This window comes from Dryobates pubescens, chromosome 22 (genome assembly GCF_014839835.1).
Source record: "Dryobates pubescens isolate bDryPub1 chromosome 22, bDryPub1.pri, whole genome shotgun sequence".
Classification (NCBI taxonomy): Eukaryota; Metazoa; Chordata; class Aves; order Piciformes; family Picidae; genus Dryobates; species Dryobates pubescens.
The window spans coordinates 17,577,524-17,592,516 of NC_071633.1; the positions used below are offsets into that span (position 1 = coordinate 17,577,524).

At 45.1% G+C, this 14,993-nt stretch overlaps 1 protein-coding gene across 10 annotated transcripts in view; it reads right to left on the reverse strand.

Moving 5' to 3' along the window:
- The window catches only part of NAV2 (neuron navigator 2), a 338,929-nt gene that overhangs the window by 49,645 nt on the left and 274,291 nt on the right, over positions 1–14,993 (reverse strand). For 9 of the 10 annotated variants that reach the window (XM_054171581.1, XM_054171576.1, XM_054171575.1 and 6 more), the window contains one exon: positions 886–1,024. In XM_054171581.1, coding sequence (XP_054027556.1) covers positions 886–1,024 — 139 coding nt within the window. Of the gene's footprint in view, positions 1–885; positions 1,025–9,713; positions 9,936–14,993 lie in introns of those variants that run through there. The other variant, XM_054171580.1, reaches the window with a different exon arrangement.

Sequence of the window (14,993 nt, forward strand, 5' to 3'; positions counted from 1 at the left end):
GATGTGTGATGTCTGAGGGCAAAGAGTATGCTGATGATGGACACAAAATTTATCCTCCCATGGAATGCTGCCAAAAATGGAAAGCCTGCAGTAACATGCAGCTCTGGAAGTTCAAAATGATGGATTCCATTTGCCAGGCAGCCTTGCATTTACGATGGGAGCGTAAATAATCTTTAAACTTTCTCGTTGACTTAATTAAGTTCTGTTCTTTCAGAAGAAACAGAATACCTGTGCTGCAGCTTAAAAAAAAAAAGTAACAAATCCCATCTACTGCTGCTTGTTTTGTGTACAGCAGTGCTGCTAGGAAGGCAGAGGCTGCTTGTTGCCACACCACTGCAGCATAGTGGAACTGCTGGTAGATAAGCCCTAGGAGGAGCAGCTGAGGGAATTGGGGGTGTTTAGCCTGGAGAGGAGGTGGTTCAGGGGAGACCTTGTTGCTGTCTACAACTACCTGAAGGGAGGTTGTAGCCAGGTGGGGGTTGGTCTCTTCTCCCAGGCAACCTGTGACAGAAGGAGAGGACACAGTCTCAAGCTGCACCAGGGGAGGCTTGGGGAAGGAAGAAAGAGAGTTTGGCCATTGGGATGTGCTGCCCAGGGAGGTGGTGGAGTCACCATCACTGGAAGTGTTTAAAAAGAGACTGGATGAGGCACTCAGTGCCATGGTTTAGTTGATTAGATGGTGCTGGGTGATAGGTTGGACTTGATGATCTCTGAGGTCTTTTCCAACCTGGTGAATTCTGTATTCTGTAGATGTCATCCACGATAAGGTGCTGCTTGCCGCTGCCCTTTCAGTGACAGGGTACTGGCTGTGTGTTCAAGTTCATCCAGCGTGAACCAGAGACAACAATAACCACTAATGTTTCTTGCTCAAAGCAGAAATCTCACCTGTGCATCTAGGTTTTTGCGGGAGGAGGCAGGTGTGTTGGCATAGGAGCTGATCGAGGAGCTGGTGTTGATGTCATCGGTGCTGAGATTATCTATCGTGTCACTGATCCCACTGCTGACGGAGCTGCTGTCATCCCAGCTGCAGACAAAGCACAGCAGAGGCAGAAAACAAAGGTCAAAAGACAAAACATCATTCAAAAGTAGTATTTCTCCAAGCCTTATCCTGCTCATGCAAAGAGTCTGCTCCTTTTCCTAATCGATCTTCTTTGCACTTCCAGTCAAAATCCATACAGCTCTTTGACTACAGACTTGCCACAGAGCCAGGCTGGATGTGGCTGTGAGCAACCTGCTCCAGCGTGAAGTGTCCCAGCCCATGGCAGTGGGGTTGGAACTGGATGATCCTTGAGGTCCCTTCCAACCCTAACAATTCGATGATTCTATGAACACCCTCATGAATGACAAAGCTCTTCCTGACTCAACTGAAAGTTTGCATGAGTAAACAAACTTTCAGGTGACCCTTCAAAATGGATGTTTGCAGTCCCAGAGCAGGAGAAGGTGGAGGCGAGAAGGCATCTCCAGGTTGTCACAGCACTGCCTTGCTAAGCCATAAACCAGAGATGGAACTTAAATGCATGGAAAAAAATCCATCCTGAAGCAATCCCTTTGCACCTGGCTGTTAGAAAGACCTGGCCAACAACCTGGACCTGCCATCCACAGCATCAGTGGGCTCAGAAATATTTAGTAATTGAAAGTCTAATTGTTTGGATGGTGCACAACTTTCCTGAGCTGCACCACACATCCTTTTCAAGGAGATCTATTAACAGCTTAGTGGTGAGGACTGCCTTCTTCCAGTTCCAAGTGCTTCATTTCCCAGGAAAAGGGAAATGCATAACTAAAAGTTTAGGACACAGAAAGCACCCCCTCACTCCCACCCCCCCAAAAAAAAGTCCATGTCTGAAGTGATCTGAGTGTTAGAACAGACAGAATCAAAATGATCCAAATGCAAGCCAGATGCTCCACTCCTAAAATGCCCATTAAAATAAGCTGCTTAAGGAAGAGATTTATAAACTGGCTTGCCAGTGCTCCATCTCCAAGAACAATAAAGCTGGGATTGAAACTCTGTCCTCTAAGTAGCTCTGTGAAGACATTTCAGACCACTGATGGATAACTACTGCTGGAAATATGTATTGCATAGATCATTTGTGAAAGCTAGCAGCAAGAGCTCATCTCCTGGCAGCTCTCCAGCTATTTATCACCACAGCCTCAGATCTGGGGCACTCCAGACGCTCTGCCCTGTTACATTTCTTTTGTGCTTTACAAACTTGCAACAAAGAGACTGCAGTGAGGTTTCTGACCGTGGAGTGAAAGCCATTCACAAACTGATACAGTGGACATTCAACATATGCATCTAAAGCTGAATTGTGGTGGGGGTGGGTGGTGAAACTATGTGAAGAAAGGCAAATGATGTCTGGGTTCTTAACTGTCACTCCTAGCTCCATCACTGATTTACTGTAGAGCCTTAGTATATAACCTTTGGCAACCTCAAGATGACAAAGGTGTAATTTCTCTCCCTCAGCACTACAAACCAGCTACCTGTATAGCTTTCAATGATGCTTTGCAAACTTTTAATTCCTTTTTTCTTTTGCTTACTTGAAAGGATTTCTTTCACCTACAACTACATAAGGCCTTTCAGAGAACTGAGCACCGCTTCACCAGCAGCACAATTTGCTGAGCCAAACAACCAGCACAGAGCCATGGGGAAGTGCTGCTCTGCAGGCCTGCAGGAAGGGTTCCTGCTCACAGCTGCTCTTTGCTACTGCTTTGTTCCCAGTTACGGTCCTCATCAATCTGCCACCACAGCCATTTGTGCCAGGTCTTCCCATATCACTGCAGACAAGGCCAGCTGCGAAGTTCAGATGAACAGTTTCAGCAAGCTGGTTTGGTTCTGCCTTCAGGAAGTTTGGGAGTGCTCAGGCATGCTGCTCTGCTGGCAGAGGACAGGGTTGGGGAGGGACAGAAGTGGACAGGGACAGACACTAGGACCACTCTGCTTTGCTGGCAGAGGACAGGGGTGGGAAGGAATGGACAGGGATAGACACTGGTACTATGCTGCTCCGCTGGCAGAGGACAGGGATGGAGAGGGATAAGGATAAATATGGGTACCATGCTGCACTGCTGGCAGAGGACAGGAATGGAGAGGGATATGGACAAACACTGGTACCATGCTGCACTGCTGGCAGAGGACAAGGATGGGGAGGAATAGACACAGACACTGGGACCAACCACTGTCCCCTGCTGCAGGCTCCCTTTCACGGAGCCTTGAGGTGGCTCTTCACCTGATGCTCTCCAGCTCACAAAACCACATTCCTGTCAGCTCCAATTGACTTCCAGGAGTGTCCCAGTTACAGGCTAGGACCCTAGTTTTGCAAAAAGATTTTCCAGAGGCTATTTGATAAACCCAAAGATACTTCAGCTCTCCTGATTGGAACGAAATGCTGTGGTCTGCAGTGCTGGTGATGCTACAATTGAAAGGAATGTAACAACAATAATAATAGAATAGACTAGACTAGAATAGAATTAACCAGGTTGGAAGAGACCTTTGAGATCACCAAGTCCAACCTATCACCCAACACCATCTAATCATGGCACCAAGCACCCCATAGAGTCTCTTCCTAAACACCTATCAGCAATACCAATGTTTTCCATATTTAACAGTGTGAATTGCTTCTCACAGAGATGTGGTAATACCCCCACTCCCCATACAATCATCTTCTTCTACGTGACTCATGGTTCCACCTTCAATGTACAGAAACATTACATTGCCAGCCACTCACTGCTCTTAAACTATCACCAGCCCCAGCTCACCAGCATCTAAAGAATGTGTCTAATGTTAATCATAAGTAGTTTTACTGGCATCAGCCAGTCCTGTTGACTTTAGTTAGGCAATCCAAGGCATTATGGAAATATTTGAGTGCCCTTCTGAACTGGGGCATGAGCCTGAGGACAAAGGTAGAAACATGTACTCAAATACATTGATGGTTGTGGCTTCCCCTTAAGTATATCCTGGGTTTGAAGTCTTTCACGTTCAGATGGAAACCATGAACTCCAACTCTGTATTTTACAGTTTACTAATCTCTTACTAAATTAAAACTGATGAACTCTTCTAAGGTCCAAAGATAGATGTCTAACATTTCAGCTGCCAGAAGCTAAGCAACACAGCTCTTGCAGGCATACTGATGGCACCAAGTGATGACACTGATGCACCTGGCTGTGCTGGCCAGGCAAGGTGCTGCGTCAGTTAAAATAAACATCTCAAGTTTAACTTTACACTTCAGTAGGGGGCAGGAGGGGGTCAGCCTCCCAGCTAGAAGAAACATAGCATGCTAGAGAACAAGAAAACACAATGTCTTAAGAGATTTAAAAATCACTTTTGAAACCCCACAGCTATTGATGCTGTCCTTTGGAGCTACTCTAGAGATGGTCTGAAAGCAAGTGAGACATGTGTGGAACTCCCTGAACTCTCTAAATCACACACCAGTGCAAGTAGCTTTATGAGCACACAACATACACTGCTAGAAGTAATGCAGTTAAAGCACATCTACTGTTTAACCTGCTGCCAGTGATCCATTGCACTAAAAGCTCTTCCTTCCCAGGAAGCTCCTTCCTCAGACTGGATTTGGTCATACACAGCAGCACAGGACACACCACTCCACATCCACATCTGCACACAGGTCAAGCCAGCATCTGTTCATGCATTGAGGCATCTCCATTTCACATTGCTCTTGAAGCAACCCCAAGCCCTCCACATAAAAATGAGTTAACTTTTACCTTGATCCAGTGCCTTGATGGTTAAAGTCAAAAGCAAGGAAGCAGAATGGAGAACCTAACAGCCCTAATTAAGGTGTTCTTGGCTCCCAGGGCCCCGATAACATCGCTGTAATTTAGCTGGTGCAATTAATAATTTCTGATGTCAGCAGAAGTCTGCTCAACCATAACCTGAAGCTGAAATGTTTGGGCTTTCCTTTCTCTATTTGATCAATCATCTGAAACTTTACTTTGATTACTGAAATTTTTAAAAAAACCAAACAACCCAACCCCAACACAAAAAAACCACAACAAAACCCACAAAATAACAACAAACCCCCCCCCCCCAAAACCCCAACCAAAACCAAAAACCAAACAAAAACACTACAAACAAAACCCCCCCACAACCTTAAAAGTGTGTTCCATAGGAAAATTATACAACCACCCACTTAAAAGCCATCACCATCACTTAAAAACTCCCACAAAGCTGCCTCCTGCTCTTTATGAAACCAAGCACCCTAAGCACCCTCCTCTCCCTCCCCACCTCAGCCTGCTCCCAGAAGCTGCCCACAGACACCACCACCAGGTCAGCTACTCAAAGCTGCTTTTGGAGACAGGTTTGCAAAGCAGTTAGGCTCAGACTTGCATTTTTCCAAAGTCTATCAGCACTTTCCCATCTTGCATAATCATCATCCGCAGACCTGGCTCTTCTTTGTCGGCTTGGATGGCACCTGAAACCATCCTGTGATCCTCAGGACAGCCCCCCTCGCTGCAGAAATCTTCCCCCTTTGCAAATGCAAAGCAAAGGAGTCATGAAATCCTACTAAATAAGGCTGCAAATGCACCCTTCTCTACGGGTGGGTGTGGATTTTAACTTTGCTGGATCTTCAAGCCAAACCAAAATTACAATGAGCTGCTGAAAAATACATTTGTCCAAGACAGGGCCTTGGGGCTTTACAATATTTCAAGTGGAAACATGGTAATTATCCATTTCTGCCCAAAAATTTAACTATTTATGAGTTGATAGCAGAAAGAAAAAATATAAATAAACAAGTCAAGGTGCAAAATGATTGAAACTTCACAGCAGCTTCCAAGAATCAAAAGGGGGAAAGAAAATAATGATAAAACCCCAGATAAATGTAAATGTGCTGCAGGATGGGATACTAAATACTGCAGTTTCCACTCTTTCCTTCTGGGATTTCCTGCAGTACTGACATCACCATGTCAGAAATCCAAAAACCAGCTACAGACCCTCACATGGTTTTCCTCTTAAATGGTTATGAAAAGTGCCAAATAACTGTTTGCAAAAGGATGGATGGAAATCTGCTTCAGGAGAAGTTAATTAAATTAACCTGTTTTGCGTGGTGGTTAATCACCCACCTTCTCCATGCCTTCAGCCACTCTCTTACTACAGCCCATTAGAGGCGTTTTAAAGTAAACCGCTTTGTTCCCAACCCAAGGTGGAACCCAGAGGCAGGACTCTTACCTTGAAACACTTTGTAAAGCCAGATCATGAAAGGTGAAAAGCAAAGCAGACCAAATGAACACAGACCATTCCCAGCTGTTCCTTCTGGAGCAGAATCTAATCCTTTTCATGCCCTTGTGGGTTTTTTTTTTTTTGGTGCAGAGTTACAAACGGCTCAAAGTGTGCTGTGAGCTACTCAGACAGTTTTCAAGTGCAGAGACAATTAGGTTTACTGCCAGCCAGCTGAATTGCAACTCTGTCAAGCTCTGCTTAGAATCCATCCAAGATACCATTTCAGGATTTACAGCTAAAATACCTATTTGTGAAAGAAGGTAACTCACAGAGAATCAATTAGTGGTGGGGAAAAAAAGGTTGAGTAAGAAAAGATTTGTAGAAGCTTAGAAAATGGCACATGCACTTTTCATCCAATCTTTTCAATATCAGTGCTAATAACCTCATGAAAATAACACTGCCTTTTATTTTGCCCCTTAATATCCGAGCAGGAATTCGACCAAAGCCTTGTCAAATTTGAAACGAACACAGCTGAGCACAGCACACACAGAGGAGCTGCTGAACCCAGCTAATCTCAGGGAGTTTATGGTCTGAAAAACTCTAAACCTTCAGGAAAGCAATCCGACTTTCTACCGAAACTCATCATCTCCCGCTCTGAAGCAGAAATTCCAAGGGCACCCCCTTCACCTGCACACATTCAGCTCAGGCTCTTCAGCCCTTCGCTGCCTAGAGCCGCTGAATGCAGCAGCCTGCACAACTGTATTCACTTGCAAAGCGCTTGACTGGTGGAACTTGTTTTTGTGGCCATTGTTCATCACAATGGTTCCTCTGGCACTGCACAGCCTCGGGGGAAGGTGAGAAACCAAGGCAAGGCACTGCCTCCGACCCCAGTGCTCGAGGAACACAAAGCTCCCAGATAGCTTTGAAAAAATCGAGTGTAAAATGTTCCATCCAGCTACCACCCCTCTTTTTTTTCTTGACTCATAACCTATAAACCGTATTTTTGGTGTTCCCTATTTACTGCTCTATCTCAAGTCTTACTGTGCTTCTAAAGCAGTGCACAGAGCATCGCTGTGGCCAGTGCCACCATCACCTCCCTGCTCTGAAGGCCGTGGGATTGACAATGATCCCTGGCCATTTCTATGTGATCTATCAGCCCCAACTTATTTGCACCAGTACAAGTTGGAAAGAAAATCAGTGTCTACACATCACAATAAGGTCATCAGTTGTTATTGCATAAAAAATACGCTCTGTTTGTTATCCTTTGTTTCCAAGATGGGGAGAAGTGTTGAGAAAAGTGATATATTCTTGTTTATGGACAAAGCTTCTGGTGCTCTGCAGAAAATAAATCCCTGTGAGGTGTACAGCCTGCATGTGACAGCCACGGACTGAGTAAACCCACAGAGGTCAAGCCAAAGGCACTGGGGATGCTGTAACGGACTAAGGGAACGGGGAGGAGTTCCCTGGCACTGATCTAGGTGTGAATCACCACTGCTAGAGCCTTCTCCTCCCTCCCGGCCAGGCCCCAGCCCAAACACCTCCCTCCTCCAGGCAGGAGGAGAACGTGCCCGGCCCAGCGGATGGAGAGCTCTGACAACCACACTCCAGATGGTGCCGCTTCCTTTCCCCTGCCTTATGTCCCAGTTTACACCTTCTTCTCCCCCCGAAGCGGTTACCCTTGGGATCACAGCCCCTCCTCATACAAAGGCACAATCAAAGCTCTGACTTAAAGAAGTGGTTACACTTAATGAAAACACAGACACGGTTTCTAACACCCATCTCCCACCTGCGTGCTGCTCCAGCACTGGGCTGAACTGAACTGGCAAGAGCTCAGCAGCTCACCAGCAGCTACTGGTACCTGGCTGCCGGCTTTGGCTCCCAAACACAATAAAAATGGGCTTCAACGCCAGAAGGAAAACAGCTAAATTAGTATTAGCTAAATACTTACAATACTGATGTAACTAAAAGGTAAAAGGAAAAGAACGAAGGGCAGTATGGAAACAAAGCAATTCCCTGCTGCTGATTGGGGTTTCAGAAGGGGCTGGAGCCACCTGCCCCTGCGCCGCTGGCCTCCCGACCAGGCTCACTCACAGCCTGCCCAGGGCCACTCGGCCACCTGCTCCCCCAGCACAAACGGCCAACTGGGACCACTGAGCAGCCTCACCAGGGAAAGGTGGCTAGTAAACACATCCAGCAGAGCCAAACCCTCCAGCAGCTGGCAGGTAGAATGCGGCTCCTTTGGTTCCCAGCCTTGTTTTAACCCCTTCTGACTCGGTAACGCCACTAGCTACACCAACACAGACCCTGTGAGGTCTGCAGGCTGTAATCCCAAGCAAGACACGCACAGGCACGAAACTGACAGCCGCTGCTGAAGTTCTTCATTAGTCAGAACACACTGCAAAGACTGTACACACATCGATCAAGGCTTTAAAAGCCTGGGCGCAGCAAACCACAGATTTCACACCGAGAGCTACTCCTCTCACCCACAGCAGCATCAGCTGCAGCTAAGCACATGGAGGCGAAGATAAAGCATATGCTTGCACACTCTTCTCCCATCAGAAGAAAACGGATGAACCCCCACCCCCGAATTTGTCTTTCTGAACGCATTACAGCACGCTGATGTCTGCCTTAAATGTGAACTTGGCAATAAAAGGCGTTAATTCGCTCACAGGGCGCAGCACAGTCCCTCAGGAAGCCAAAGCACCGAAAAACAACCATCGTTATCACCTCAGAGATTTACAGCACAGACCCGTCACCAAGTGAAAGAGTTTGCTTTGTAATGGGGAAGATGTCAGCTACTACCAATTCTGAAAGCAGGTTTGGGTTTTTTCCTAGCAGAATTACATAGAATTGCAACATCCTAAGTTGTACCAATAACTCCTGGTTTATTTCAGCCTTTACCATTAGACTTATTTGAAAGAAACCCTAAAAAGTGGTGGTGGGGGAAATTTTCTAACCGTACTCAGCCAGATCAGGAAGCCTGCAGCAACGTGCACAGGAGTGAGACTAAGAACTGCATTTATGTCCTAAAAAGCAAGTGCACGGTGGGCTGTGACCTGGCCCCAAACAGCCTCACACCCGCCTTTGTTTCCCTGCAGGGAGCTCATTCCCACAGAGGTTTCTCCCTTTACACAGAAAGCAAACTTAAAGGGCTAAAATATAACAAAGCCCGACAGTTTTCCGAGGCTAAAAGCCTGTAACCCTAGTGGTAAGGCAGCCAGGTAGATTGCAACCTGAGAGACGCTAATAACTAGTGATAAAACCCGGAGAATCCTGAAGTTAAGCTAGAAGAAAACAAACACAGCGATGGTTGTCAGTTCCCACATGGGAAATTTCCTATTATATCATTCCAGTATTTGTAATCTATTAAAACCAGTTTGGGTTTCTGCAGCGCACAGCGAGTCAAATGAAACAGATAATGCAGCGAGAAAACTTCTCCGATTTACTCCATCACCTAATGTGCTTCCAGCGCTGCCAGAACCTGCAGAGCCAAACCTGCCGACACAAAGGTATCACGCAACACACAAAGTGCCAAAAAATCTCTTACCTGGCAATATTCCTTGGCCAAAGCACTTCTCCACCTTGCTGCCCATGAAGAATTCCAGCAAAGGGACTTAGATTTATTTTGCAGGTTGATACCTTCATTAGGCTACCATCCAACACCCCCCTAAATAAAACAGCTTGTAACTTGACTGTCTAGGAAGAGAGTTGGGGGAAAAAAAACCAACAACTTGCAGCGCGATTGTTTTCCAACAGAGCCCTCAACATTCAGCAGCTCTGAAAGACACTGGAAAGTAAAGCCTTGCGGGAAGGTGATCATCAGAAACTTCCCCTAGAAAGAAATCTGATCCCTCAACAAAATTAACCTCTGAAGTGCTGAAAAAGTGAGAGGTCAAGACTTTCTGCTGGGACTAGGTCATCTGTGAAAAGCTGTAACCTGATGGCAGCGAAGCAGGCAGACCGGGTGCCTCCAGAGCACATACCGTATGGTATGAAGTAAAAGCTCATGTCAGCAACCCTGCACTTGAAGGTAGTAAATGACAGGACTGGATCTCAGCTGAAAGCCTACAATCTCTCCAAGCATATTTCCCACTCTGCTTTTTACTGTGGGATTCAACAACGTGACTGCTGAAACAACCACAGCTTTGTGAGAACGCAGCAGGAGACAGACCCCAAATGTTTTAACACAAAATATTTGGAATATTGATAACTTTTTCTTTTCTTTTTTTTTTTTTTTGGGTGGGGGTGGGCAGGGGATGGTTAGAAAAAGCTTTTCAATACAAATGGTATTGAAAACAGCAGTTCATCCACCAGCATCCCCAATAAAGGAGACAAGATAGGTAAGATTTATCCAAGTAGAAACCAAACACACAGATCCTTATTTCCAGTTGTGAAGCCTGGGGCTCACTGCTTTATTTCAGGCTGAAATTCAGTTGATAAAAAAGTTATATGGTGGTATTAGCATTCCAAACTCTCACTTTAGCCTAACAGTAATATTTTCTGCTAGGATGCTTCTGCATTCTGCTGTACACGTGAGGTGTGGTTTTTTTTGCTAGTATGGGAAATGACACCGGCTCCATGGGCAGCAGGGCTCAGAGGCATCAATTACCTTTATGCTAGATGCTACATGAACACAACTTATAAACATTAGAAAACCTGTAAGACAGTGAGAACGGGAGAGCTGGTCACTCAGAGCCCACAAAGGCTCATTGCTCTTGGAGTCTCCTGTCTGCTAATGAGCACAGAGCAGGGAATGCTCCCCCTACCCCCCCAAAAAAAGATAACTACTAGAAATACAAGAAGAATGGCAATCATAGCACATGGTTGTGGTGTTGGACAGCCATGACTAGCTGGGCATAGAAGGCAGCATTGGAGCAGAAGACCAAGATAAAGAACTAAGGGAATGGTTCAAAGTCACTACAAGCAGAATGGAATCGGTGGGAGAAATGCTACAAGATGATGTGTGAAGAGTCTGGGAACAGGGAGTTGGAGTAAGGAAAACAAGGTTAGGGGTGAGGTCTGCGAAGGTAGCCTGAGGCTAAAGGGCCATCTATCAGATGTAAAGCCATGGTGAGCAGATAAGGTGAACAAACAGTTGAAAGGGAAGTGGACTGCAAAATAGAGAAAATTAGGGGAAAAAGTCTGAGCTGATGAAATTAGCAGCACATTACAGTCATATGCACAAAGAGAAGGAATGAAATTCAAAGCAGAGCCTATATTGTCGATCACATTCTATTATTTAAATGGGGACACACACAAACCACTGACTCTTGCTGTAGTTCTACAGTTACCAGCACAGACTAACTACTACAGAGAGATTTGGTCACTAAGCAAAGAACTCCATTTCTAATCCAGCCAGGGTAGCTTTCTGTCGTCCAGGTTACTGAGGAAGGATCCCATTGTGGAAAGGAGGTGGGCAGCCTTTCAGATGGAGGGAGTGGAGAAGACAATACCACGCTGTCCTCTCAGCCTCACCTCAAGAAAACCATCAATCATTCAGCCCAAACCCAAAGGGAAGGGAAGGGAAGAGTAGTCAGAAATCAGCTCTGGCCACATAGTTACAAACTCTGTCCATTTTGAGCGCTCTGTCTCGAATGCAAAACATCTTTTAGCACAACACCATATTTTTGGTTGAAAGAGGCAAAATGCAAGTATTCAAAGGTTATAAAATAGAGACCTTGTGGAGATCCTCTGCTGCCAAAACCCTCAAACAAACGAGCTGCAGTCTGAGCTTGCCTTTCTGTGCCGCAGTCTATATTTTAGCGGCCGCGGTGTTACTATAGCAACACAAAGGGTCAGTAATTTAGAGGCTGGTGGATGTGACAAGTTGCAATTTAGAACAATACCAATAAAAGTGGCTTGGGAAAAGCATCACTGAGCCCAAGTGTTTGTGTTTTAAAACAAAGAAAGAAAAGAAAAAAAGGGGGCTGTTCATTTAATTATTCCTTCCCCCTGCCCCCGGCCGCCTCAGCTGGACAATTATCTGTATTAAGTTAGTCTGGTGGTGAATAAAAGAGAGCAACATGACTCTTCTGCTTTTTGGTGTGCCTGCACCCTAGAGTACACAGCCAACCCATGGCCTTCATGAGGTCCATGTGTATAAATGCAAAGCTGCAGATGTCGTCATCCTCGCTGCAGATAGGATAGAATAGAATTAACCAGGTTGGAAGAGACCTTTGAGTCCAACCTATCACCCAACACTATCTAATCAGCTAAACCATGGCACCAAGCAAGATTTGACAAGATTCACATTTTAAAGTAAAAACCAAACATATTATCCACAATGGAAGTGAGTGCAAAGATACTCATTAAACCTTTCTTGCCTCCACTGAGTTTAACTGGTTTCCTTCATTAACAAACCCTGCAAACTGCTCCTCATCCATTACTTTAATCACGGAATAGTTACTAGAGATAACTCCTGGATACTGCAGATACTTAAAAGAACCATAACTGGAACAGCAAAGCTTCTTCTAATCTCTCACATCCTTCCTGTTCTCATCAAAATAGCTCCCACAAACATGATGTTTCTTAATTATCTGCTACAGAGCTGAACAGGAAATCAGCGACTGACTTGTAGCTAACGGTAAATAAGAACAGCCAGAAATATTCCAATTCCAAAAATAATCAAAGCTGAAATTGCAACCCAGGGAAAAAAAAAAGAAAAAAAAAAAAAGGAAAGAAGAAGAATCTGAACATCCCATCTGTTGAATCACCAGCTCCAAATAAAACCAAAATCACAAGATTAAGGTGCAGTGTTACTCTCCATACACCAATCTACAGCCCCATCGTCCTTCCCTTTCCTGGCAGCCCTCACGCCGCAAAGGAGAAGGGATTTTGCAACACAATACCCATAACACTAAATACAGAGGGATATTTGCAGATGAATTTTACATGTAGTAATAATCATCGTTTTATGGGTCAGGAAGTTCAGAAGATTAGTGTGTTATGGCTGCAGTTCATAAAAGCATTTGTGTTAGAAGTTTCACATAGCAATCGGGTGAGATAAGCTGTGAACAGCTTTACATTAAGCTCTTTTATGGTAGTTGAAGTTGGGGAGAAGTAAAGAGACCCCAGGTATTAATTTACCTTAAGAACAGCTGCTTAGAAAAGGCTGCAAAGTGTGCTGATACTCAGGGTAATAAAATCATTGCACCTCCAGTCACTGGTGCTTTCTCTCCACACTCATGTGTTATTCCCATTAAACCATAGCGGGATCCCTGCTCATGGTCTGAACCGAGCTAAAACTGTATGCAGCAACAGAAAAAGACTTATCAAAGAAATGTGTGGTTTGATTCTCCTTTGAAAAGGCCCAAAACCATAATTAAGGGCTTGCATTCCAGGCTAAAGCAGTGCCAACCTTGCTGCACTTCAAACTCTCCATTAGAGAACACCAAAATGCCTGAAAATTGGAGGTTTACTGCACTAAGCTAATTTCCTTTCTGTATTTTTTTTTCTCATTAGCTGAGATAAATCAGTTAGGAGCTTGTAAAATGTCTGCTTTTGATGACTGTAATGGTTATAGAAGTAATGCAAGCAGCAGAGACTGCAAAGACCCCATGCTTCAGAGTCTTTGTAGGATGTGTGGTACAAAGCTTCTGCCACACATGACCCTGGAAGAGACTCCAGTACAACTGGGTAAACTGATGTCTTAATCATCAACAGTAACTTGTTAAGATCTCTTTTTCCTTTCTGCCCTCCTGAAGAGCACTACAATGACTTTTAGGGTGTCAGGGAGTGGTAGGACTGGGGGGAATGGAGCAAAACTAGAAATGGGTAGATTCAGATTGGATGTTAGGACTAAGTTCTTCCCCATGAGGGTGGTGAGAGACTGGCACAGGTTGCCCAGGGGGGTGGTGGAAGCCTCATGCCTGGAGGTTTTTGCAGCCAGGCTGGATGTGGCTATGAGCAGCCTGCTGTAGTGTGAGGTGTCCCTGGCCCATGGCAGGGGGGTTGGAACTGGCTGATCCTTGAGGTCCCTTCCAACCCTAACAATTCTATGAATTTAATGAGGAGGAAAAAAAACACCAAACCAAAACAAACCCCCAAAGATTTGTAAACCCCAAATACATCCTGAAGAGACTCAAAACTAGTCATGAAGAAGCTTCCATCCATTTAAGTTGAGCAGACTGAACAGAAACATACATTGTTAAAATATTTCCATCTGGATGAGAAAACAAAAGTGGGAACACAGCAACACTCCTGCACCACTACAGCTACTGTGGATTGTGACACAGGGCCCAAATTCTGTGTCTCAACCCAAACAATGTTTTGTGTTTGTACACTTTTTGTACTCACAGGTAACTGGCAGTCCTGGGAAGGTATTTCTAGCTAAATCCAGAGGAACACTGGAAGTGGCATAAACCCATAGCAAGACAAATAGTAACAAATAGACCACAGCTGCTACAACCCTGTGAAGCTGTGGCCTTCCAGTGTGGTGCCAAAAGGCAGCTTGGAGCCAGGAGAAGTGAGTCTGCAAAAATTAAGACTCAATTTTTAATTGCCCTTGTACTGAATCAAAGAGACACTAAGTTTCCAGACTGGCAAGGATCTAGGCTACAAAATACTATTTATGTTCTTAAATCTCAGGACTAAGAGTCCTTTCTTGCTTTAGAGACTTCCCTGAGAGCAGACAATTCTGGAATAGAATAGAATAGAATAGGATAGAATAGACCAGACCAGACCAGACCAGACCAGGCTGGAAGATACCATTGAGATCATCGAGTCCAACCTATCGCCCAACACCATCTCATCAACTAAACCATGGCACCAAGCACCCCATCCAGTCTCTTCCTAAACACCTCCAGTGGTGGTGACTCCTGGGTTTATT